This window comes from Lycium ferocissimum, chromosome 7 (assembly GCF_029784015.1).
Source record: "Lycium ferocissimum isolate CSIRO_LF1 chromosome 7, AGI_CSIRO_Lferr_CH_V1, whole genome shotgun sequence".
Taxonomy (NCBI): Eukaryota; Viridiplantae; Streptophyta; class Magnoliopsida; order Solanales; family Solanaceae; genus Lycium; species Lycium ferocissimum.
The window spans coordinates 21,658,077-21,683,476 of record NC_081348.1 but is presented as its reverse complement, the minus strand read 5'-3'; the positions used below and the strand labels follow the sequence as shown (position 1 = coordinate 21,683,476).

The following is a 25,400-nucleotide window of genomic DNA, read 5'->3' as shown; positions in this document are numbered from 1 at the left end:
GTTTATCTCGAATTAGTAATCCATAATTGTTATCCCACATAGAGAGTAATACACCACAATTTTTATATTCTTGGATCAACAATTTTTTTTTTCCAATCTCTCGGGCGTTAATCTGCCTCAAAGACTAGCGAGCTTACTTGGATAGGGCTAAAAAACATTGGTCAAAAGAGCTCGAAAATCTTAGCTTAGCTCCATCAAATCAAGGGCTAGGTTGGGTCAAGCCCATTTGATATCTCTACCCTTAGGTCATCTTGATGGGGTTTATCAGTATAGTGGTAAATCTTGGTAACTTTACTGTTATAATTGTAAAGTTCAATTATCCTATTGTTAAAAAAAATAATTTTATGACTTTATTATTACAATCAGTGAAGTTTCTTGCTTTTACTGTTGTAGTAGTTAATGCATTTACTTTTACGTGACAAAAATAATTTATTTATTATACCATACATAAAGCTCATCAGTTTCAATTGCCACCTATCACCTTACAAAAACAAAAAAATTATTTGTAACAGAAAGATTATGTGTATATTTTGATCAATCATAGATAGTAATATGGTAACATTATTTAGATAACTATGAAAAATCCTCATGCTCAATATTCATCATTTTATCAAAATATTAGTAGTCGTCATTTTTTTCACATAGGATGAATTGGGTAGTAAGTGATAGGAAGGAAATTACACACAAGTCTATGTGAAAAGATGAATATCTAAGTGGTCCATGCCTTTTCTTCTCTCTGTCTCAAATGTTGCAGCTAGCAAGTTGGAATATCACCAGCCCTTATTTCATTTTAAAAAATTTGTACTCTAATAAAATCTACAGAAACTGCCATAATATGTCATTATAATTCTGAAATTAAATCTCAACCCTTCCTTCCTTATCATACACATTCATCTCTCTCTATATCCCCCACACAATTGTTTCCCCCCTTCTTTCTTTCTTTCTCCTCTACTGGCTGAGATTTCATTTCCATATTCAAAACCTCTAGTGAATGTACTGTTCCTTATCTTAAACCCCTCTCTATAAAATTCCCAGAGCTATCAATATCCCTAGCTACTGATACACATACTTCATATTAATAACTTAATTATACTACACATTTATCGCAGGTGTGTGCTGTCTACTTCATTTTCATAGTTATTGAATGAAGCATTAAATACCCCTTTCTTGATTAAGCGGTGCACTTGTCGAAACTTCAGCTTTCCTATCAGGTAATTCTCAGCTATTTTGCTCGTGCATACATGCAAAATTACAAGCAGAATATAATACTTTATTTATTCGCTAATTCTTGCTTCTACTTCTAAACATTTCTTTCGATTTATTTAATCCAAAATAAGGACTATGTGTATTTAATTGGTTAATTGGATTTAAGAATGAAGAAAACAATTGCAGAGACGGAGCCATGATATTGACACTTTCGGGTTCGGGTTCTACTTCTTTCAAGATTTTAGGTTTTAAATTAATAATACATACATATTCAATAATTTTTTTTTGATACAGTTATAAGGTTTGGACCAAGATTACTGGTTGAGCAAACCCGTAACCAAAACGCTAGCTCCGCCTCATTGGTACTGCAATAGTCTTATGTGAAATTTTGTGGTGGCATTTCTATAGGTAACATTTAAAGAATCTGAAAGTTCGAAAATTTGAGTTGGAAAATGGCACCCAACAAGAATGGTCGTGGCAAGACCAAGGGAGACAAGAAAAAGAAAGAAGAGAAGGGTATTAATTCTTTTTTTCTGCGAGAACAATTTGAATTTAATTTGCATGTGTACATTTTAGCCTATATGAAGATAATTAATCTTTATTGCTTGCTAATATGTATTTTCTTTTTTGCTACTCAGTTCTTCCAGTTGTAATGGATATTACGATAAACCTTCCAGACGAGACTCAAGTTATTTTAAAGGTTTGTCATTTGCTAAACAATTTTATTGCTTATGAAACACAAGGTTTAACGATATCTACAGTTGCCCGTGTCATTAATTTGTTTAATAGCTGGGTCCTTTTTTTTTTTTTTTTTTTTTTCGAATTCTTTATCTTATTCGAGTACTTTTGTGTTAGTTTTTGGTTGATGTTCAACCAAGTTTATTGTTTTCCAAGAAAAGCAGATTCAGCCTCTGACAGCTTGGCTTTCTAATTTATCAATATATATTCCAAAAGAAAAATATGAAGAGCTAAAGTTCTAATATTTTTCAAACAGTCGCTTACCCATCTCAAGATTTCATTGGTTACTTGCATAAGCACAACTCTTCAAATCTCACTTTTTATATAGATTAATTTACGAAATTGAATGGTTGATAAACAAAGGGTCATATGGTCAATACACAAAGAGAAGTCGTAGAAACAAGAGTCATATATCAGTCATAACAACGTATACGCAATAAATAGTGTTTTATGATGATAAAATATTCTGTGAATTGACATAACATAAATTCATGAAGTGGCGTATGGATACGGTATGCTCAACTTTTATTTTATTGTTAACCTTTTCATTTAACATTGATTTTTCTACAACATTGCTACACGACTATTGCTATTAGGTTAAATATATTATTATTAATATTTGTTTTCTTCAAAATATCTTGTTAAATAATTTTAACGGTTTTTGTTTTGTTTGTGCAGGGAATATCTACAGATAGGATTATCGATGTTCGTCGATTACTATCAGTGAACACAACAACTTGTAATATCACCAATTTCTCACTGTCTCATGAGGTAACGGCTGTTAATATTCTCTTATCTTTTCCCTTATTAATATTAATAACGAGTACCATTTGATTTTTACTTTAGTTTTTTTTTAAAATAAATAAATCAACATTTGATTTTTTACTGTTGTTCCCACTTTTTGCAGTTAAGGGGTCCACGTTTAAAAGAAACAGTGGACGTTTCCGCACTGAAGCCCTGCATCCTCACTCTTGTCGAAGGTAAAAAAATTCAGAACTAGAACGTCGTCGTATAGAATATTTCTATATTTTTCCAATATAGGATATTCCTATTTTAGGAAGTGGTCCCAGGTTTATCATTTCTCGAAATTACGTAAACCCAACTTTACCCTCAAACATTTTAATTATTTCCTTTTTTGACAGAGGACTACGATGAAGAAAGCGCAACGGCGCACGTTAGAAGGCTGTTGGATATCGTCGCTTGTACAACGAGTTTTGGGCCGTCAGGAACTACAGGCAAAGAGTTGAAAACCGACTCAAGCAAGAATGCGCGGGGTGCGCAGGATAACAAGAGCGCCAAAAAATCCAACAAGTCTCGGGGAAATGATAAGTCATCGTCGCCGCCACAAACACCGTCTCCGGCGACGGCGGCGGCTCAACAGCTAGGTAAAGATGCGGCGGCGTCGGTGGACGTGGACGGAGAGATGAGCAACACGTGTCCTAAGATTGGAAGCTTCTATGAGTTCTTCTCGCTTTCTCATCTCACTCCTCCTCTTCAGTGTAATGCTCTCTCACTCTCATTGTATCCCTTCTCGTCTCATCTATCTTGTTGTGATTAAAATGAAAACTAATGTTAGTTTTTTGCAGTCATAAGAAGAGCAACAAGACAGCAAGATGATCAAGTTTTGCCAGATGATCATCTTTTCTCTCTTGAAGTAAGCAAGCGCACAGCTTCTTTATGTGTTTGATCAATTAGTTTAAAATACACTTATCAGTGTTTGGACAAGCTTTTCAAAAGTGTTTCTATGTGTAATGATTTCAGATATGATTTAACCATAAATTAACACATTGATGTGCATTTGTCATTGTTTATAGGTGAAACTTTGTAATGGAAAGCTGGTTATCATTGAAGCTTGCAAAAAAGGATTTTACAACTTTGGAAAGCAAGGGATTCTTTGTCACAATCTTGTTGATTTATTGAGACAACTCAGTAGAGCATTTGACAATGTGAGCTTAGGCAGATTCTCTACCTTTTAATTACAGTCATGCTAGTTTTTGTCTTGTTTCCTTGTAAGGATATATATATATATATAGTTGTTGAAGTTGACACTGTTCGTCCCACTTTTCAGGCTTACGATGATCTCATGAAAGCATTCTTAGACCGTAATAAGGTGCAGTTCATGATTTCCCTGACATGTTTCATCACCTTAATTTTTCTAAATCTGATTTCAAACGGTGAATGTTTTCTTCATTCGTTTAAGATTCTCCAACCCGGGGGTCTAAACTGTTTTTCTTCTTAATACAGTTTGGGAATCTTCCCTACGGATTCCGAGCCAACACATGGCTTATACCACCTGTGGCAGCACAGTTGCCAGCAGTCTTTCCACCTCTACCTGTGGAGGATGAAAACTGGGGAGCAAATGGAGGTGGTCTAGGCCGAGATGGAAAATCTGATTTGTTACCTTATGCCAATGAATTCTCGAATGTTGCATCCATGCCTTGTAAGACAACAGAGGAGAGGCAGATCCGAGACAGGAAGGCATTTCTTCTTCATAGTTTATTTGTTGATGTCGCCATTTTCCGAGCCATTTCAGCTGTAAAGCATGTCATGGAGAAAGTTAAACCAGGTCATTGTGATTCGAATGGAGAAATCATCTTTAACGAGACAGTTGGGGACTTGAGCATCTTTGTTACCAAAGATGCTTCGAATGCTAGCTGCAAAGTAGATACCAAAATTGATGGATTTCAAGCAACTGGAATAGCTATGAAGAATCTCATGGAAAGAAATTTATTGAAGGGGATAACTGCTGATGAAAATACTGCTGCCCATGTAAGAAAATACTTATAAAAATGATGTGGTTATACTTCTGATATAGTGCATCTGATTGGAAAAAAACTTGCTGCATTTTCAATTCAGGATATTGCTACTTTAGGTGTTTTGAATGTAAGGCACTGTGGTTACATTGCAACTGTAAAAGTTCAAAGAAAAGAAAATGACAAAGTGGGCAGCCCACTGCAAAGCATGGAACTTCCTGATCAGCCTGATGGTGGTGCAAATGCCCTCAATATCAACAGGTATAGCTTGAATTTTTTCATAATAAGCCAACAAGTAATAGTAATTGATTGATCTCTTTCTGTTGTGGTTTCACGAAGCAAACAATAAAACATTTTTTTCTTTTTTGACTGTTATAAGCTGAAGATAAAGTCATGTTGAGCTCTTGAACAAAAATTTCTTTAGTTCGATAAATTGGGATTCTCATTCTGTTTCAGCTTTTAGAAACTGAAGTTTGTAGGAGGAAGAAATTATCCTGGTGGAGAAGTCTTTAAGTATGAGCTTTTTCCAAAATAAAACAACTGCCTTCTGATACCTTCTTTCTTTGTTCTGATGATATAGTGCTGTAAAATACTTCTTGGTCTTCGATCCCTTAAAGAGTTTGTCATTTTTGTGTCATCTTCACCATTTCACTGGTCGCGTATTTAATAGCAATTTGCTAGTGGATGGTGCATTCATCTTCTCAAGACTTAAGTTTCTATTTTTCTTACTTTAGCATGTTATCTTGCAGTTTACGCTTGCTCCTTCACAAGAAAGTGGATAACAAGGTAATGCATTCAAAACCTACAGAAACTGAAGAGACAGATTACTCTCAGTCATTTGTAAACAGAATACTAGAAGAGAGTCTTACCAAACTTGAAGAAGAGAAAATAGAAGGTGATTCTTTCATCAGATGGGAACTTGGTGCATGCTGGATACAGCACTTACAAGATCAGAAGAAATCAGAGAAGGACAAGAAACCCCCCATTGAGAAGACAAAAAATGAGATGAAGGTTGAGGGACTTGGAATACCTCTTAAGTCCCTTAAGAACAGAAAGAAGAGCACAGATGGAACTAACATAGAATCCCAGTCTGAAAGCTTCAAATCTGTCTCAGAGGGTGTTGGTGGGGGGTCAGAAAAAGCTGTCCTGCAGTCTGGAGAGTCTCAGTTTGAGAAGGATACGGATCAAAATCAGGTCGTCCTCAAGGCATTGTTGTCTGAGGCTGGTTTTACAAGGTTGAAAGAGTCAGAGACTGGACTTCACCTTAAGGTAGAATTCTTTAAATATTTTGATAGATTACGAGAAGGCCTTTAACATCTTCTAACTACTTAATGCTGCTGACAGTCTTTGGAAGAGCTGATTGATCTGTCACAGAAGTATTACAATGAAGTTGCCCTACCAAAGCTGGTAAGACATAAAATAGTATTGTGTATATATAAACCTATAATGAAAATTGTATGATAGATGCATCAATTTGTGACAAGTGGTATCTTAGCTGTGTTTCATTTCACAATGCATTGCAGGTGGCTGATTTTGGCTCTTTGGAACTCTCACCAGTAGATGGTCGAACCTTAACTGATTTCATGCATACCCGGGGTCTACGTATGCGTTCTCTTGGACAAGTAGTAAGTCTCATTGGTCATTTTTCTACCCTTAGTGATTTTCTCCTTATTTATGTCTCTCTGTGTGTGTGACACATATTTTTCCACTTAATCTTCAATTTCTGTCTTCTTGTGTAGTGTCTTCTATCTCCAGGTCATTTTTTTTTTTTTACCTGAATATATTAATTGCACCGAGATTATCAGATATAGATGTTGAATTTTGTTAGAACTGTCAAAAGGTTTGAAAATTATCTGAAAGTTGAATTTCTCATTCTTTATCTCCTTCCTAGTGCTGCATTGATCTGGTTTGAGATCATATAAATCCTATGTGCAACTGTAAAACCATAGTAGGCCGATTTTATCTCATTAAGCTGCGCCTGAAATGATCCTCGCTCTTTTTTTTTCTTGGGCAGGTTAAACTTTCTGAGAAGTTATCACATGTGCAATCTCTTTGTATACACGAGATGATAGTCCGAGCTTTTAAACATATTCTGCAAGCAGTTATTGCATCGGTTGTTGACGTTGAGGATATGGCTGGGATAATTGCTGCTGCTTTGAATATGATGCTAGGGGTACCTGAAAATGACGATCCAAATGAGTACGGCGTCGATTCTTTGATCTGGAGATGGCTGGAATTATTTTTGAAGAAGCGATATGAATGGGATGTTGGCAGCCTAAATTACAAAGATGTGAGGAAATTTGCAATCCTTCGTGGTTTATGCCATAAGGTAATTGAAACTCTTGTTCTGAGCAATTAAGAATGACCTTGGTGTGGGAGCATTGCATGTGTAGTTTCTGTTTGTTCCTCCGTTATAATCCTTTTCCACAATTTTTTTAAAAGATCTTTCATTTAATGTCATTTGTAATGAAATGATGAAAAGTTGAACAGTTATCATTCAGTAAACATTATACATCAAACATTTGTCTTTGAGTGGTTGCATTTGATGGACTTGGTACCTTTCTTTTGAGAATGCATTGAACACTTGGATTTTTGCCATCTTTGAAATTGAAAGAAAAAAAAAAGTTCGTCAAAAAATAAAAAGAAATTCATTGTCAAAATAAATAAATAAAAAGAAATTGAAGAAATATGTTTGCCGAGACATTGTGATCTGACTAGCCAATTGTAAAGAAGGTATATGAGTTACGTGTATGTTTTATTTAGTGTCGCTTGTTGGTGCGTCAATTCGTTAAATATTTAACTTGGGCAAGGATATAAATCTTGTGCAGATAAACTTGAATACTTTAGTGATGGAAATGAATTATTTCAGTTTTGTGCTATAGACAAGAACACTTACGAGTACTTTTTCTGTCTAGGTGGGAATTGAACTGGTTCCAAGAGATTATGATATGACTTCCTCAAATCCTTTTCAGAAAGTAGACATTGTCAGCCTAGTACCAGTGCATAAGGTGATAATGCAACCCTGTCAATGTCTTCGATACTAGGAGATATTACTGAATTCTCTTTTGTTCCAACTTACCAATTTTTTTCTACTTCCCCTTGTATCTTTGTGTCTCCTTTTCTGCAGCAAGCTGCTTGCTCTTCTGCAGATGGAAGGCAGCTTTTGGAATCATCCAAAACAGCTCTGGATAAGGGAAAACTTGAAGATGCTGTCAGCTATGGGACTAAGGTAATTGATTTTCTAGATAGAAAAAAGTTGTATATTACATTCTCCATTCTTCCGATTGAAACTTTCTATTGTGGAGAAACCAAGTTATATTGGTGGGCTTCACGACCCCATGGCTTCTTAGATTTCTTCCTTTCGTTGGTCTTGGATATACAATGATATATTTTTTCATACCATGTGACAAATGCTGCATTTTTGTGGTGCTTTCAGGCTCTCGCCAAGCTGGTCGCAGTATGTGGTCCATACCATCGAATGACAGCTGGAGCTTATAGCCTTCTTGCTGTTGTTCTGTATCACACCGGTGATTTTAATCAGGTATTCTTTAGAAGCTTGTCAGCATAGACCTCCTTGGTCCTACATTGTTACTTTTTCTGCCTGTTATAACTACTCTGACCTCTATCCATATTCAACTCCTAAATGTGTTGATGATGGTGGTATCCATGACAGGCCACAATCTATCAGCAAAAGGCCTTGGACATAAATGAAAGAGAGTTGGGCCTCGATCACCCAGACACCATGAAAAGTTATGGTGATCTTGCAGTTTTCTATTACCGACTTCAACACACAGAGTTGGCTCTCAAGTATGTTTATTTCTGTTAGATTTCCAGTACTTCAAATTTATCTGATGGTGCCAACAACTAAAATAAGCAAAGAAAAGAATATACAAGCAAAAAGAAAAAAGAAAAAGAGAAAGAACAAGCTATAGATATGGAGTTGGAGGTTCATTATCCTAAACTAGACATTTTGCTGTCTTTTCTGATTATCATTTTGTCAATGGTCATCTATGCTTCTTAGTTACTCCCCCATCCCAATAGGACTATGAAACTGGCATAGTTTCTTCGGCTGTCTTGATAAACTTGTCATCTTCGCTTAGATGGCAAGTTACTCCCTTTCAACTATTCAAGCTAATAAAAGAAAAATACTATTGTACTTTATATTAGTCAAAACTTGGCGTGGCTTGGTGCCAACTGAATGGTCCACATTTTGCATTTCAAACCATTATTTTAAAATTTTATCCAAGCTCAATATCATTCATTATCTTACTCCTAATAACTGAACAGGTCAAACACGGTCTTCTGTAATGCAATGGAGTAATTATCTGATTGACATAAAATGACGTAAAACTTGCTTCAAATACCAACAATAACAATACTAGTGCTAGCCGACCCCAACTTGTTTTGAACTGGAGCTTAGTAGTCGTTGCTTTTAGAATTTTTATATCACTATTACAGAAACGATTTGGACAATTATGTTTAGTCTAGCACAGAGATACAATCTAGTTGCTAGCTTGATTCATGACGAAATGTTACATAATGTCAGTGGGAAAGAGGTTTGCCAATAGCTGTCTAGGCGTGAAGTTGATATAGCAGTGGTACTTAATCAAGCTTGTGAAATACATATGATAGATTGAAATTTGATTGAGGAATATGATCTTGGGTGACAGTTCAAATAATGGAGTTTGCGTAGGCGGTTAGATTATGTAGACAAGATTTTAGGCTCACTTGTACTAAATAAGAAGGAAAAATACTAAATCAACACGGTGAAAACTTTTACTCTCCCAATAATGAAAGATTGTATCACTCATATCTGTTCCCCACTTTTGACAATAAATAGTAATGCTTGAATATTTGTTTTGATTCTTTTCACTTTTTCCCTGTTGTTATTCACACTATGGAAATTTCCCATTTACATTTTACAGGTATGTAAAACGAGCTCTTTATTTGTTGCATCTCACATGTGGCCCCTCACATCCAAACACTGCGGCGACATATATTAACGTGGCTATGATGGAGGAAGGGCTCGGTAATGTGCATGTTGCCCTCAGATATCTCCATAAAGCTTTGAAGTGTAACCAAAAGTTACTCGGTCCAGACCATATTCAGGTTCCTTTCTTCTTCCTCTGGAGCTTATAAGTATTTTTAATTTTAGCATTCACAGCTCCCTATAGTTCTCTAGGCTTGTCAAACTAAAGTGGCCTTATTCAGAAAAAAGGTGACCTCTTATTTCCTAGTTTGTGAGATGAGTATCAACCTGATTGACAAAAAGGGGCTGGATTCGGGGTAGTTTTCACGTCAAAGAGTGTACTTGAGTATATGTGTTAGTCTGTCCATCAACTTCTACGGATGCGTATTTGACTATAGGAAAAGAAGTAATGCCATTCAAGTAATTGTTTCTGATGTCTATTGCCTGGCTATCGGGCTAAGGTGTTCACAAATAAGCATCAGTGCAGGTGGATGGTTTCATTTTCTTTTCTTTGTGATTTGATATCTGTCACCTGTCATTGACCCTAGATACTCTTAAGATGTGCAAGACATGCTAACTACTAGACTTGCAGACCTAAAAGTCCCTTCAATGTTCCATGTTACACAAAACAGTTTTTATCCATATTTCATATTTATCATTTCTAACAGGAACCTAATGAGTCTAGGATAGATATAGTATTCAATGTTCCATTTTACTTTTGTCTTCTCATATTTATCAAACAAATGATCCAAATTTTCTTAAGGCTTTGTCTTGGATTAGGCTTCAAAGTGAGTACTCATTGTTAGCACATCGAGTTCCCAAAGTGAGAAAAGGAAATAGGGTTTAATCGTGAACCCGTTCCACCCATTATAGTAATTGTTATTGAGCTGAAGACAGGTCCAAATTGCTTCTCCACCAGTCCATGATAGTCATTTTTATTGCACTTCATTGACAATCTTCAGTATACTACTCCCTCCGGTTCAAAAAGAGTGTCCACTTAACCTTTATTTTTTCGTTCAAAAAGAGTGTCCACTTATCAAATCAAGAAAAATTCACCTTATTTTTTCAGATTTGCCCTTATTAAGTGTTATGTGACCAAATCCCAATACCTATTTAATTAGGTCAAATTACATCTTTTTGCCTAGGAGTTAGTATTTTCTTAAGGGGTGTGCAAAACGTTAAGTGGACACTCTTTTTGAAACGGAGGGAGTAATAGCCTAGATTGGGATGTTTGAAACTACGTCATCTCTATCAGAAACTCAGAACATGGTGTGCTTGTTTTTGTTTTGGTAGTCTAGCTAATAAAACTATACTTGTCTTCTTTGGTTCAAGCTTGCATGGTGTTGTGTTTTGAACTTGGTTGAACATGTGGAAGATTGAAACCTTCCAAGTTATTAAACCAACTCCGTCACTATATTGAAGTTCTTGGATACTATGTCTTAGTTTGTTGCGACATAATTAAATGCCCTTCATCTCTGATGAACCTGGTTAATTGTCTCTACAGATTATTGCGTACACCTCTCTCTAATCTAGTTATCTTTGTGCCTCTGTGATTTCCAGACAGCTGCAAGTTACCATGCTATAGCAATTGCACTCTCTTTGATGGAGGCTTATCCTTTGAGTGTTCAGCATGAACAAACAACCTTGCAGATACTTCGAGCAAAGCTTGGTCCAGATGATCTACGCACACAGGTTTAACTTCTGTCTATCGCACATGTACACAATCAGTAGGCCCACTCTTTTGCTCCATATAAAAGATGGATGAACAAATTGCATTCGCTGGCACTTTACTTTCTTTGCTTTTTCCTTGTGAAGTTATAATACCTCAAATCAATAGCAATCAGTGCTTTACACAGACAAAGTTTCTTATGGGTAACTACTAAAAGTACAACTCTAGATGTTTCTAACTAATTTAATTAGGTTGTATTTAAATGTCATATCATCTCTATTTTGGTGAAATCTAAGTGATGGATTAGGTGATGAAACTATTGAAATACGATATAGGTATTTTGTTTTTACTTCAGCCATGTATTTTCATAATTTCAAAATTTTCTGATCTTTGCTGAAGGATGCTGCTGCGTGGCTTGAGTATTTTGAGTCAAAGGCTTTTGAACAGCAAGAAGCTGCTCGGAATGGAACTAAGAAGCCTGATGCATCAATAGCTAGCAAGGGTCATTTGAGGTAAATGCATGCATTTTGCTTAAATTAAATCTTTTTGGTAGACTTAATGAGTAAACAGACAACGTTAATTTCTGTGCTAGCTCTTATTAGACTGCAAGATAATGTAATTACTGAAGGACTTGAATCGTCATTGTCTGCCAGAGCGTATGTTTGATATTTCTTTTGCCCACTGTCTAGTCCTTTTGCTTTGAAATTAGAGGATATGTTCACTATGGCTTCATGTTCAATCTCTTTGATTTATGCTCAAAGGCATCCTGATTATTTTATTGAACCAATGCCTGCAATCCATCTATTCATATTTCGTTATGACACTCCATTTGGTGTGTTTTTTTTGCTTAAAGATCCTCAGTTTAAGGAAAATGAATTTGTCTAGGAAGGACAATGTTCAATGGCTGCCAATGTAAAAGTTTTATGTTTCCTGACTAGTAATTGCATAAATTTTATGCACATAGGATTTCACAAAAATGTACAAGCAGATAGCCATACTCTAGATAACAGTAAGTAAACTATTTCAGTTTTAACCTTGTGGTGACATCCTCTGTTGCAGTGTGTCAGATTTGCTCGACTACATCAATCCAAATCCTGATGCCAAAGGGAGAGATGTTGGATCAAAAAGAAAAGGTTTTGTCTCAAAGGTATGTGGTGCTTAGAATGCAATAAATTTGTTCTTGCTTATGCTTTTCCAATACGTGTCAGCATGAATGTGAACATGGAAATAAGCTTCAACGAAGTCGTTCATCTTATGAAACTTGTTATAAAATAAGCAGAAGCAATTATGCTCTTTCTGGAAGGTCTACCATCTATAATACCAGTCTGGAAGAGGAGAGGGAATGAGTGAACTAGTTTAAAAGAAAACTGGTAATGTTTAGAAGCTTTGAAATGTTTCAGGCACTCTAAGGTCTGTTTGCCTTTCCTGTTCTCTTTCCCCTAAGTAGTCACTGTAGCTTGAAACTTGAGGCTCACATTGCATATGCCTGATAAACTACCTATCATGCTTCCCCACGGAATGTGCAAATACTGCTCCATATATGGTAAAGTGGACATGTTCCCCCTTTCTTATCCTTTTTTCTTTTCCGCCATATTTTTTTTCAGGCTTTTATTTCTCAGGTGAAGGGAAAAACTGATCAAAGCAATGTTGCCATACCAAACTCTGACACTTCTAAAGATGTCCTAAAAGAAGAGTCAGATGAGGAGAAACAAATTGTCGAAGATCATACTGATCCCAAGATTAATATGAAACCCATTGACACGGTAATTGAATCCCATCACAATAGAGATGGTGGAATTGCTGAGAACAAACCCATCCAATCTGGGCCCTTGCTGAAGGAAGCTTCAATTGAGAAGTCTATGGTCCGTGAAGTCTTATCTGAACCTTCTGCTGAAGCAGATGATGGATGGCAGCCAGTGCAGAGACCAAGGTCAGGTGGTTTCTATGGACGAAGACGAAGGCAGAGGCGTCAAACCATCAGTAAGGTCATTGGTTACCAGAAAAAGGACTCAGTTTCTGATGTTGAGCCTGCTAAATTGAAGAATAACTATCAAGCTAGTAAATATTATGTCTTAAAGAAACGGACATCTCCAGGAAGTTATGCAGATTATTACATAGCAAAAGGTCAAACTCCTGGTACCAAACTTGGTCGAAAAGTCATAAAAGCTGTAGCCTACCGTGTAAAGTCTGTGTCATCTTCTGTGAAAGATGCTGTTCCTGAGATCTCCACAACTGGAGGAGATGTGTTAACTACTTCATCAGAGCAGGTCCAAGTTTCTGCAACAAGAGAGGTTGGATCACTATCAAAGAGAAGTTCGATAGTAAACCTAGGAAAATCTCCTTCCTATAAGGAAGTAGCACTTGCCCCACCAGGTACCATCTCTATGTTGCAGGAGAGAGTTTCTGAAGATAAAATTCCTGATAATCAAGACGGTCTGAAACTTGGAGAGGAGAGCAATGGAGCAGAAGAAAATTCCAAAGTAATGAGAAGAGATGCGGAATCCATCAAGAAAGAGAACATTCAGGATCTTGTTACAGCTTTTGCTGATCAGGAAAAAAGTGAAACAGTAGCTACTGACAAAAAAGAAGAAATTCAAATGAGTGATCTCAAAGGTGGTGAAATTTCAGATGTGATATCTGCAGATGCATCTAGTCAACCTGGCCATGTTGATGTTAGTCCAATGGAACAGGGTACTGTCGAGACTCATAATGTTCCTACTTCTGACAATTCTCCCAAAGTGGATCCCTGTGAAAAGGACTCATCAAGTAATTTAAATCCTAGCTGTATCTCGAATATGACCTTGCAAGATATGGATCATCTGAAGGTACAAGCTGCGTCATCACCTACAAGTGATGCAAGTCGAGAATTGTCCAGAAAGCTATCCGCATCAGCAGCACCATTCAGCCCGTCACCAGCTGTTCCCCGCGTAGCACCATTACCTATGAACATTACTCTCCCTTCTCCTCCTGGAACACGACCACCTGTTGGCCCTTGGCCAGTGAACATGTCTCTTCATCAAGGACCACCTTCCATGTTGCCCAATCCAATGTGCTCCTCCCCTCATCACCTGTACCCTTCACCTCCACACACCCCAAACATGATGCACCCATTGCGCTTTATTTACCCTCCATATTCTCAACCCCAGACGTTACCTCCAAGTACATTCCCCATGAATAGCAGCACTTTCCATCCGAATCATTATGCTTGGCAATGCAATATAGCTCCTAATGTATCAGAGTACGTTCCTACCACAGTTTGGCCTGGCTGCCACCCAGTCGAGTTTTCTGTCTCACCACCTGTGATTGAGCCTATAACTGACTCAGTTTCCGCTGCTAAGGAGCCATCTGATAATCCTGAAAGCATTAGTTTGACAACAAGCTTACCGGTAGATCTCAACACTGGGGATGTAGTCAAGGAAGAAGTAAATCTTCCAGCATCAGAAACGGTGGGGAGCTTAGCTGCGGTTGGATCAGAAAAAGAGCGAACAAGCAGCACCTCAGATTCACATGTTGTTACCCTGTCCAGTGATCAATCAAAAGAGGACAATGGATCAAATGAGAAGGCCGGAAGTTGCAGTGATAATTATGTGCAGAGAAATCTTACGGAGACTGATAATGAGAAGACCTTCAACATTTTGGTACGGGGCCGGAGGAACCGCAAACAAACTCTAAGAATGCCAATAAGTTTGCTCAAGAGACCATATTCTTCTCAGCCCTTCAAAGCTGTATATAGCAGGGTTATAAAAGAGACTGAGGTTCCCAGGTCTACCAGCTTTGATCCACATGAACATGGCATAGCTACTGCTACTTGAGGAGGTTCTTATGTTTTTTACCAGATAACCCGCAGGATGGTCTATTGAAGCTGAGTATACATATCCGTTGGTCGTGTACCATGACTGCTGGAATTTATTGCTGTTCCAATTCTCATGGCTTTGATGTCCGTTGGCTTTCAGACTATGCCTCAGTTAACTTGAAGGTTAGTTCTCTGCACGAGATAATACTCTCCTCACCAAGGTCATTCTTTTCTGCTAATTGGGTAAAAAGATCATCCTTTGCTTAGTCTTCCATTTACCTTTGGGTAAAGTAGAGATACATCTAGCTTCTTCTGGACCAACCTCCTGTCGAGATAACATTAATGGAATAATTTACCTTTGAGATACAGTAGAATTCTAAAAGATTCAGTGAGTGACATATCAGTAAGCGAATAGGCTAAGTTGTAGCCTCATGTAGCAAATGGTTGCAATCCCATATCCTTCTATAGAAAGACTCCAAGAAATGATCGAAATTGTATACCGTATGGCGCTATATTTTCAGTTCTTTGATCACATCTGATATTAATTTAGTCCTAGCGACAATGCATGGTTTCTGCTTATAGTGTTTTTTTTATTGATATGCAGGTTTACTCTCAACATACTTTTTGACGCTAAAGGAGTTGTCTTTTTTATGTAAGCTTCACAGTTTGGTTAGAACATTTTTTTAGGAGCATAGTGCAATATAAAATTAAACGCTTTCTTGTCATGTTTCTAAGTTGCTAGTGATTATTGGTTTCACTGACTTGTATACGTTACTGAATTTTTCTTAGACTGCTCCAACAAAGTATATCTGCATCTGATCTAGGACTTGCAGAGTTGTATGCAATACATTCTGCTCTAAGTTCAATCTAAAATGATTTCAAATGAATTCTGAGATTTTTGAATTCGATTTGGATGGAGTTATGGGAAGTCTTAATTGCCTGTAGAGACCATTTAACCAAATTGCCTGTGCTGACTTCGTCATCGACCAGGTGTTACTCTTTTGTCTCTCTCTCTCTCTCTCTCTCTCTCTTATTTTATCATATAGTAGTGTTTCTTTCTGATTCTGGCATGAATTAGTCTCACTTTCTAATGGGATGTACAAACATCTCTTTTCTCAGTCCAATTAAGAAAGTGAAAGTGCAATGTTGATCTAAAATTTGAGTTACAAGTACAAAGGAAGCTTGGAGAGGCACTTATTTACTTACAATATATAGTAGAATCTAGAGTTACATAAAAAGCTTCCAAGTTCCAATGTTAAAGAGAACTGAAAACTGAATGTATGTCATTGCTGAGAACCACGTCTGTTCATTCCTCCTATAGGTTGGCTGGACATTATCCAAAGTAATCATGTAGCATACATTGTATGACTATGAGGTGTCTAACAATCGCTCTGATGAGCAAAGGGTGAAATACATACTGATTCAATGTCACAATACCATACTGGTGATCTCCACAAACAAATTTTTGCTATATAAAAATTGTCAATACATGTAATCTCTTCAAAAGCACTGAAGAACGTGAAATAAAGAAGGGAAAGTTCAGTTTGTCCTTCAAAGGAGAAATTTTGAAGAGCACTAGTACTGAGCCTGCAGAATCCAAATTCAACCACAAAAGCATATTCTGGACAGAATTCCTATACAATTTTTGGTAAAGAGCACTCCTAGTGCTGAATGAACTTAGTGCTTGGAGGGAAAATTTCGACTTGTTCACCCAGTCTACCTATAACAATTCTAATTTTTAGATCTTTGCTAGATTGAAGTCGTGGAGTAATTTGAAGGAAGAGTTGGTTCATCCAACTTCTTTAGCCTTAACATCGTTTCCAGGATGATGCATGCCAGCATTGTTGAACCGAGAACAAATCCATAGCCTATTTTCCATCCTTGCCCTGCACCTGCATAATGCATCCCCAATACTATGTTCACAGCCCCAAAGAAGAGAGCAATCCTCCCCACCCAACGGTGATACAAATTCCAGTACTTGCGATACTTGCTGTCTTTATCCGGTCGTACAAAGAATGCCAAAACCTACATGTGATTGTAAAAGTAAAGCAAATGTTAGAACATTTTCTATGATCCTAAAATATGTGACATAACATAGACATTGAGTCAGTGACACAAGTTTAAAATGGAAAGCATCCATTCAATAGAATGAGGATATTTGTCAATCTTTCCAAACATATTCTGATCCCCAATTTTAATGTTCCAGCAGCTAAATCATAGGTTTTAGCATATGATCGATCAAGTTTTCAGTATCTTTTTTGCTGAATGAGACTAGGGACAAACCTGAAGAATACTAAGCACAAGAATAAGAATGCCTATGCCTTGATGTCCTGGAATATGGGGTTGCAGCTTGTTGTTGAGCTGAATACCAACGACCACTCCGGCAAGTCCTAGTATGAATCCTATGAATTGAGCAGATATATGGAAGTAGTACCATAACTGTTGGCTCCTAAAGTATCTTGCAAAAATTGCTCCAAAGGGGCAGAATAGTCCCCATCCCAATATACCCAATACCCCATGGGTCTTCTTTGAGCTAATATAGTTACTAGGTGTAGCAGTGGCAGCATATGTAGTACCTGAGGAGAAAGAGAAGATCATCTCAACTAAAGTAGACAAACATAAATACAAGCTTTATGAAGACAACTGAAAATGAAGCTCATATGTATAAATTGCTCATTGTGAAGGCCATTGCTTAAGTGCCCATTTAATATACTTGTGTCAATTTCGACACAACTTGTTAATTATTCTTGAGGTAGGAAAAGTTAAACTTGATACTTGGAGAGACACAGATAACCATACCTGAAGAGAAGTCAAATTTTATGGTTGTTTTATCTTCGTGAGAGGTTAGATGGTGGTGTTGAGGATATTTGCTGGAGAAAGCTAGTAACATTGGTTGAGTTTTGAGCGGAGTTGGATACTTCAACTGGAAGGCCAAGTAAACTGTGGCACCTTGAAGATAAATGAGAGGTGGAACAGTTGTCAATGGCAGCTCTCCTTTATCTGGTATGATTTTCGAGGGAGTGAAGCCTTCAACATAATACTGCTTGATTTTTCCATGACCTGCAGGAGTCACCCATCCAGCCATACAGCTAGAATTGATCATCATTCCGTCGTGGGAGAACCCCATTCCTACCCATCCACTTGTGTAAATGGTTGATAACACAATGGTGACCACATTGTCTTTACTCTGAGAGTACTGTAATTAGAAATTAAGATGGAAGTCATTATAATTGCATTATAAGCTGCTATTTATCTTCTATATGTCTATCCTGAAAAGAGGCGACTTCTTTCTATATATAGAAACTCCTAATATTTATCTTCTCATTTTGTTCTTAATGAGATGTTCTTCTTCCGGTTGACATGATCGCGTGCACCTACTAGAAGTCCTTTATTTCTTAAACTCCGGGTCTAGTCAAATGATGCCAAATAAATTGGGAGGTTGGGGAAGCGTGAAATGTTGAAACTTATTGCAAATTATTGTTGTGTACACAGTAGGTAATACAATAATGACAACACTGTTACTCTGATAGTACTGAATCCGGAAATTAAGATAGAAGTCATTCAGGTCATGGCGCCATAAACTATTGGTGATTACCAAAAATTGGCCTCTGTCCACGGTGTGACTATGTAGTACCATACACATTGAAGTCTATCGTTCTTTAAATGTAAAATTTTGAATCTTTTTCCACCTTATTGTTCATGACTTTCCATAAAGACCTTTTCTGGTGATAGATTTGGAATACTTGCAGGTCATTGGTTAAAAACAAGGAGATGATGGGGTGATAATACTAGATGCTAATAGTCTTATAAATCCAAATGCATATTACAGATTTTGTATAATGTTAAATGAGTACTTACACGCAGCAGGAAAGAGTTCCAAACAGGTTGACAAACCATATTTTCAAGGCCACCATAAGGCGGAGGAAGAAATTCTGCAAGATTAACGCTACAAAGTGCTTTTGCATCTTCATCAATGGCCATAACTACCACATTCTTCTCTCCTTGAAAACCAAAAAAAATCGCAAAGAACATTGACAGCACCAACATTCTTGAGATTCCATTCATTGTCTCTTTTTTTCTCCCAAGAAAATGAATCAAAACTTGGAACAGCCAATATTGTGTAGGCAATGAAAGAAAGAAATGGAGAAATTTTGTTAAAGATCAAAGTAGGTGAAGGGTGTTTGTTAGTAAATTGTTTTCTTGAAGTTGAAGGTTTATTAGAGATTGAAGAAGGTGGTGGGGATGGTGGTTGGAAGTGGCTGGTGATCATCATCATTTTATTCCAGCTGAACCCTTTAACAAACAACATTGATAGCAATACAGAAAAAACCTTCCTAACTGTCTATCATTACCAAATTTGTAAGAGCAGTTAAATTAGCATTTGCTAATTATATTTATGTCTAAGAGGTTTGGTATAAAAATAGGTTTAGCCGGTGATATTTGAGGTTAATTATCACTCTTCAACATAACAAATAAAATGTGTGTGTGTGAGAGAGAGAAAGAGATCTAGAGGAAATTTAGGCATGCGGTAAGAAAATTGTCCTCGGGGGATAACTCAATCAAGAGGTGGCAATTCGAACCGTAATGTTAGGAGTATGATCCAATGGTCACTTGAAAGTTGAAGCCCCTGTTTTCCAATCAACTATGTTAATAAACAAAGGGAAAAATCGTAGAAAGAAAACAAAAGGGCATCTATTGGAATTGTTTCGATAAAATTAAATCGTGGCTAAAAATAGAATTGGTTGAAACAACTGATCATGGAGAACTAAAAGAAACAAATAAAGAACAAATCGAGAATTGTTGTGGTTTAAAATTGCAAATGAGATGGATATTGAACGATAATTTTGTAGTAAAAACTAGAAAAATAGATTTCAAATAAACAATCGATTATAAAACAACTGTTCATAACTTTGCATCTAAAAAGCTAGAAAAATAAATTTCAATTAAAAATATATATAAAAGTTCTTTTGCTGAAAAAAATAAAAACTAAAGCCTCTCATTAGAAGCTACGGTTTAGGCCACAAATAGTATTGAGCTGCCCTGTCTGCTCCTCTTCTTTCATTAAAAAGTAAACAAAAGAAACACGATCATGTATTACCTCAACCTCATTGGCCTCCTAATATGGTTAACAGGGAAAATATGTCTCACAAACCGCATGCTAATCTGGAAAAGGTTAGGTAATAACTCAGTAGTATTTTCACTGTTTAAGACCCTTGTGTGTATCTTCCAGATTTTCCCAGATATTCCACCAAATAATGTCGCGGCCAATAATTGATTATTTATATACGAATAGTGATTTGATGGATATGCTACGACTAAAGAGGGGAAAAAAATCATAGATGCGTCCTGAAAACAAAATAATTATTCGCTTATACCTCTTATTTTTATCCCCTCAAAATTATTTATCCGAAATGCCTCCAAGATTATGATACCAACATGATATCGGAAAAAGATCCAGTCAAGTACAATGTATCAAGTAATATTCAATGGTCTTGTAGATTTGAGCCATGTGTACCATAAAACAATTAATGGTTGAGATCCATTGCAACTTATATGCTCAACAAAAGAACTAAAAATGACAAAATATACTAACGGAAGTTGTTAACTGTCTCTTATATATCATGATGATATCACATAAGACTATTTTCATTTCTTCAAAAACACTCATCAGCCCTTTATGAGACTCATATGGTATATATAATATATTGACAGGGTATCATAGAGGATCATGTTCATTTATTCAAAATAGACACTTTCCCCAAAAAAATCTCTAAGATACATCATCTTATATATATATATAGTGAGACAGTATCATGGGTGATCCTTTTAATGAGACACTCATTAGTCTTCCATGATACTATCATATATACCATATATGCGAGATGGTATCATAGAAGAATGTTTTAGTCCTTCAAAGAGACACTCTCTTATTCCTCCATGATACCTTCATGATATATAAGTATACTCAGATGGTATCATGGAGGACTGCTTCAATCCTTCTCTTAGTCCTCCGTGATACCATCATGACACACAAATATACTGAAATGGTATCATGGAGGAAGAGTTTTGGACCAGGGGGTACTCCATTAAATATTTTTAGCCGACTGGGTAAAAGCGAAGTTAATTTAGCAGGGGGCAAGGCGGCATGGGCGGATAAATATTTTACATTTAAGAGATATTTTGTGTTGTTTTTCCTAAATCATTTCATAAGACGTTCTCAATTGTGTTATCTTACTCCTTCTATCCCAATATCGTAAATTCGGACATGTCATCTTTAAATTTTTAAAATAAAATTTAGAACAAGTATGATGGCTCGTTTGGTCCTCGGTAGTAACTAATGATTTTTTGTTTTGTTTTGGCCTAATCTGAGGTGTGGTCAAAAGTTACACTGTGCACCTGACGAAATGGAAAAAACGAAAATAGAGAGGCCCTCAGCAACCACTTAAATTCCATATGGACGTTTTATTGATGATAGAAAAATGCCTAGAAAAATTAAGTCGCTGATCACTGGGAAGCAGAGGTTGATGTAAGTATAGGACTATATATATAGTTTAAATACTTTGAAATATATATATTTATATTAATCTGCACTCGTCTTTTTAGAGTATACCATAATAAGTACAATGATATTCCAGACGCAGTAAGTTAAAATCCTGAATTTTGTCTTTGGAGTACATAACAAAGCAACAAGAGACAAATTACAATGTAATCACTATCGACCATTCTAAATACAACCACCAAATTCCACTGCCCCTTTTTCTCCTTAGGCACGAAAAGGCAAATGAAAAAGAGAGGGGGGGGGGGGGGGGGGGGAATAGAAATTAGAAAAAAGGGTATAAAAGAAAAGAAAAATTAAAAGAACTCTCAGTTTGTCTACAATGCTTGGAGCAACTTCATCTTAGACGTGCCTTCACATTTCTCCTCCCTTCATTTGAAAGGGAGAAAGTTGACTTTAAAAAATAAGGTGCTGCTGGCCGCTTTATTAGTAAGTAAGCTTGTTTATCTTCTCAATAATAGCGAAAGATCACTCCTAAAAGCAAGCGTTCTCTTATAGTATAGATAGCATACCATATAATTTCAAGGATCAAATGCTGCACTTTCATTTGTAAAATTAGTTCTGAAATCCATAAAGCCACCAATATTCTCATTTCTCTGAGAACTCAATCAGAGTTTCATAGAACCATGTTAATTAGAATTACCAATGAATCAAGGTCCAGATGATTTTGGCATCCTATAAATATGTTCTTCACCACTTTTTTCATCAACAGCAAAAACCCATTTGCTCTTATCACCCTTCTTCACTACATGTCCATTCTGTTTCTGTCCTCCTCTCTTTAAATGAGCATAACATCCTGATTTGCTTCTCATTTCTTTCTTCCCAAACTCAGTGCTTTTCCCAATCATAGTTACCTCTAAGCCTTTACCAATCGGATGCTGTAGTGACCTTACCTTTACTTTATTCTCCACTTTCTTCAACTGTCCTCCTACCCCTTTTCTCCCTTCTACATTATTTGTAACAACCACCGATCTTTTGGGATTAACGTCGAGCTTCTCCATCAACATGTCATAATCATTCGTCTTGCAATCAACTAACGAGAAATCAATGTTCTCGTAATTGTGCAAGACCTCAACAGGGTCACCTGTTTTGAACTCTACCATGTCGTTTAGCCCCGTTTCTTGAATTACTTTTTGCGTTTTATCAAGGTTTAGCTCGGGAATAATGCACACTAATTTGCCCCCTGTTTGCCGAGCTGCAGCAGCTAAGGCCACCGTTGATGAGCCTTCGGTGGTGACTTCGACTATTAGCTTGGCGCTCATTCCAGCTGCTAAGGCTGATAAGAACTCGTTGCACTCCGGTTCTTGTGTTCCAGTACATGAATTGCACATCTGCTTGTGTTTGCCACACTGCTAATTATTTGAATAAACAGTCAGTTATGTGTGGATCTTTACTTATATACACGGACAATAGGAATAATTAATTTATTTTTCATCTAGTAACAGATTTCACTTATTTTAGTCAATTATGTATAGTTATATTTTGATAGCGTAAAAATTCTTTTATATTGTTAGTGTGTAAAAGTTAAACTAACTTTATAGGTATGATTTGGAGTTTGGTATAATGAGCGCACATTAATCATCATAGTGTCTCATTTATCAGCCTCACACGGTGATCAACAACTACCATCTCCATGATATTTTGGAAGTATACAATATACAGACCTTCCTCATTAGATTAAGGTCTTATTATGCTAGACTGGATTAGATCATATGCAATTTAATTCTTTTTCTGAAGGCATGATCTAACTGGGAAAAAAAGGGAGATGGAAGAACATATCCTCTGTTTGATTATATTATTTGGAAAATGTTATTTTATTAAGGATTGATATTGTAAACGGCAATGTCAATCTCAAATGGATATCAATGCTTCAAAAGGGATGAGTTGAACAAACGGATGAGTTTTTTTATTCCTCTGCAAATAGAGGATGAAATTTTTGACTGGGTAAACTAAAAGATTCGAAATTTATAAATGGAGTAATTCCTCTTATGTTACATAAGGAGGTTTTTTTCTTATAATTTTTTTGTTTTCTTTAATATGCATATATCTCTTATGACATACTGTCTATATATGCTTCTATTTGCTTCCCATCACAATCAAGAATACAGCAAAGGTAACAGTATCTTTTGATATGACTAAAATATTAGGCTCGAACCCACAATTCCAAAAGCTTAATTCATAATATGTAACAGAAATCAGAATTTGTTCGTTAAAATTAAAGAAATAATATACTACCACAATATTTAGCAAGACAAGCCAACAACGATAGAATCATCTAGGGCAAATTAATTATAATGGGGGTGAGAGACTTACCAACTTTAGGGTGTCAAGATATGCATTGGCAGCATATTTTGGGGACCATTCCATTCTTATAATTAGCGAAACAAACAAATGATAATTAAGAAGAAGCTAATCGCAGGTTGTCTTCTTTAATTCACCTCCTTAATCTTTCTCCCCTTCCTTGTTGTAAAACGGTTGCAGTGTATTTCGTGATATTTTTTTTTTTTTTAAAAGGCTGTTATATGTTTTCTTTGTACGAGAGATATTTAAGGACCCTTACATTACTTGTGTGATATCAAGGAGTCAATTACCCGCATTTTTGGGGGAATCCACCCTTTGGTCAACTAGATTGTCTATTTGGCTTATCTTTCTAAATTCGGAGAAGGGCCAAATATACCCCGTACTATTGGAAAAGGGCCAAATATATCCATCTTGGGTCCAAATATATCCTGCCATCATACTTTGGGTCCAAATATACCCCTGAAGTTATACTTTGGCACAAGTATACCCCTTATTTTAACAAAGGGACACGTGTCGTCATTCTATTGGCCTATTTTAACTATTCCCTAATTAATTAAAATTATATTGCCCTTCTCCGTTCTAAAATTTACTTATTTAAATTTGAGTTTCAGGAAAAAAAAATGGAATTTCAAAGAGAAAAGGACTAAAATAGTACATTATCTTTGGGTTTGGACCTAAAACCATACATGTTCTTTTATATGGAGCATTAATAGTCCATTATGTTTGCATAAGTAGTGCACTTTTAGTCAACTCCCAAATATTCTATTAAAAATTTAACGAAAAAGGGCAAAAATGCCCCTGAACTATTAGAAAAAGTCTAAAAACACCCTTCATCCACCTATTTTGCTAAAAATACCCCCCTCCCCCCGTTCAACTTTTTGGCTCATTATGCTAAATTAAAAAAAAAAAATTGCACATGACATTTTATTACTAGTCCGATTTTCTAAATCTAAAAAAATTGGATTTTTATAAAATTTGGAACAACTAATTTTTTTAAAAAAATGTGGTAAACAAAAATTAGGATTGGATTTTTATTAACAAATGTGGAATTTTTTTAAATCTGGAAAACTGATTTTTTTCAAAAAAAGGGTGGAAAACCCCCCATTTTTTAAAAAAATAAGGAAAATTGATTTTTTTTTTTAAATTTGGATTTTTTAAGGAAAATGTGCAAAACTAATACTCCATAATTTTTTTCTAGATTTAAAATAAAATAAAATAGATTTCTGGATTTAAAAATAAAACGGTTTTTCCACACTTTTTGTAAAAAAAAAAAAAAATCATTTTTCCAGATTTTTATAAAAATATAGTTTTTCATTTTTTTTTTTTGATCATTTTTCTTGATTCTAAAAAAACCATTTTCCAGATTTTTTTAAAAAAAATAATCAATTTTCCAGTAATAAAACGCCATGTGCAAT

At 36.1% G+C, this 25,400-nt stretch overlaps 3 protein-coding genes across 3 annotated transcripts; 1 reads left to right on the top strand and 2 right to left on the bottom strand.

Moving 5' to 3' along the window:
• Positions 1 to 913: 913 nt before the first annotated feature.
• LOC132063773 (protein REDUCED CHLOROPLAST COVERAGE 1-like) lies at positions 914 to 16,036 on the top strand. The gene is made up of 25 exons (XM_059456486.1): positions 914 to 1,211; positions 1,615 to 1,722; positions 1,845 to 1,906; positions 2,623 to 2,715; positions 2,852 to 2,924; positions 3,087 to 3,443; positions 3,531 to 3,598; positions 3,759 to 3,890; positions 4,013 to 4,054; positions 4,189 to 4,713; positions 4,801 to 4,958; positions 5,447 to 5,966; positions 6,042 to 6,104; positions 6,221 to 6,322; positions 6,712 to 7,026; positions 7,613 to 7,705; positions 7,825 to 7,926; positions 8,134 to 8,238; positions 8,371 to 8,504; positions 9,623 to 9,806; positions 11,227 to 11,358; positions 11,735 to 11,847; positions 12,395 to 12,482; positions 12,940 to 15,311; positions 15,733 to 16,036. Exons 2-24 carry the CDS (start codon positions 1,659 to 1,661, stop codon positions 15,145 to 15,147), a joined length of 5,733 nt encoding a protein of 1,910 aa, XP_059312469.1. The 5' UTR covers positions 914 to 1,211; positions 1,615 to 1,658; the 3' UTR covers positions 15,148 to 15,311; positions 15,733 to 16,036.
• A 542-nt stretch (positions 16,037 to 16,578) lies between these two features.
• On the bottom strand, positions 16,579 to 20,239 carry LOC132063774 (cytochrome b561 and DOMON domain-containing protein At3g61750). Its single transcript, XM_059456487.1, has 4 exons — positions 18,987 to 20,239; positions 17,928 to 18,324; positions 17,412 to 17,704; positions 16,579 to 17,153 (listed from the first exon to the last, which is right to left on the bottom strand). The coding sequence occupies exons 1-4, from the start codon at positions 19,191 to 19,193 to the stop codon at positions 16,878 to 16,880; spliced, it is 1,173 nt and encodes a 390-aa protein (XP_059312470.1). The 5' UTR covers positions 19,194 to 20,239; the 3' UTR covers positions 16,579 to 16,877.
• Positions 20,240 to 21,725: 1,486 nt separating this feature from the next.
• On the bottom strand, positions 21,726 to 24,196 carry LOC132062592 (uncharacterized). Its single transcript, XM_059455131.1, has 2 exons — positions 23,998 to 24,196; positions 21,726 to 23,033 (listed from the first exon to the last, which is right to left on the bottom strand). Exons 1-2 carry the CDS (start codon positions 24,049 to 24,051, stop codon positions 22,335 to 22,337), a joined length of 753 nt encoding a protein of 250 aa, XP_059311114.1. The 5' UTR covers positions 24,052 to 24,196; the 3' UTR covers positions 21,726 to 22,334.
• Positions 24,197 to 25,400: the final 1,204 nt, after the last annotated feature.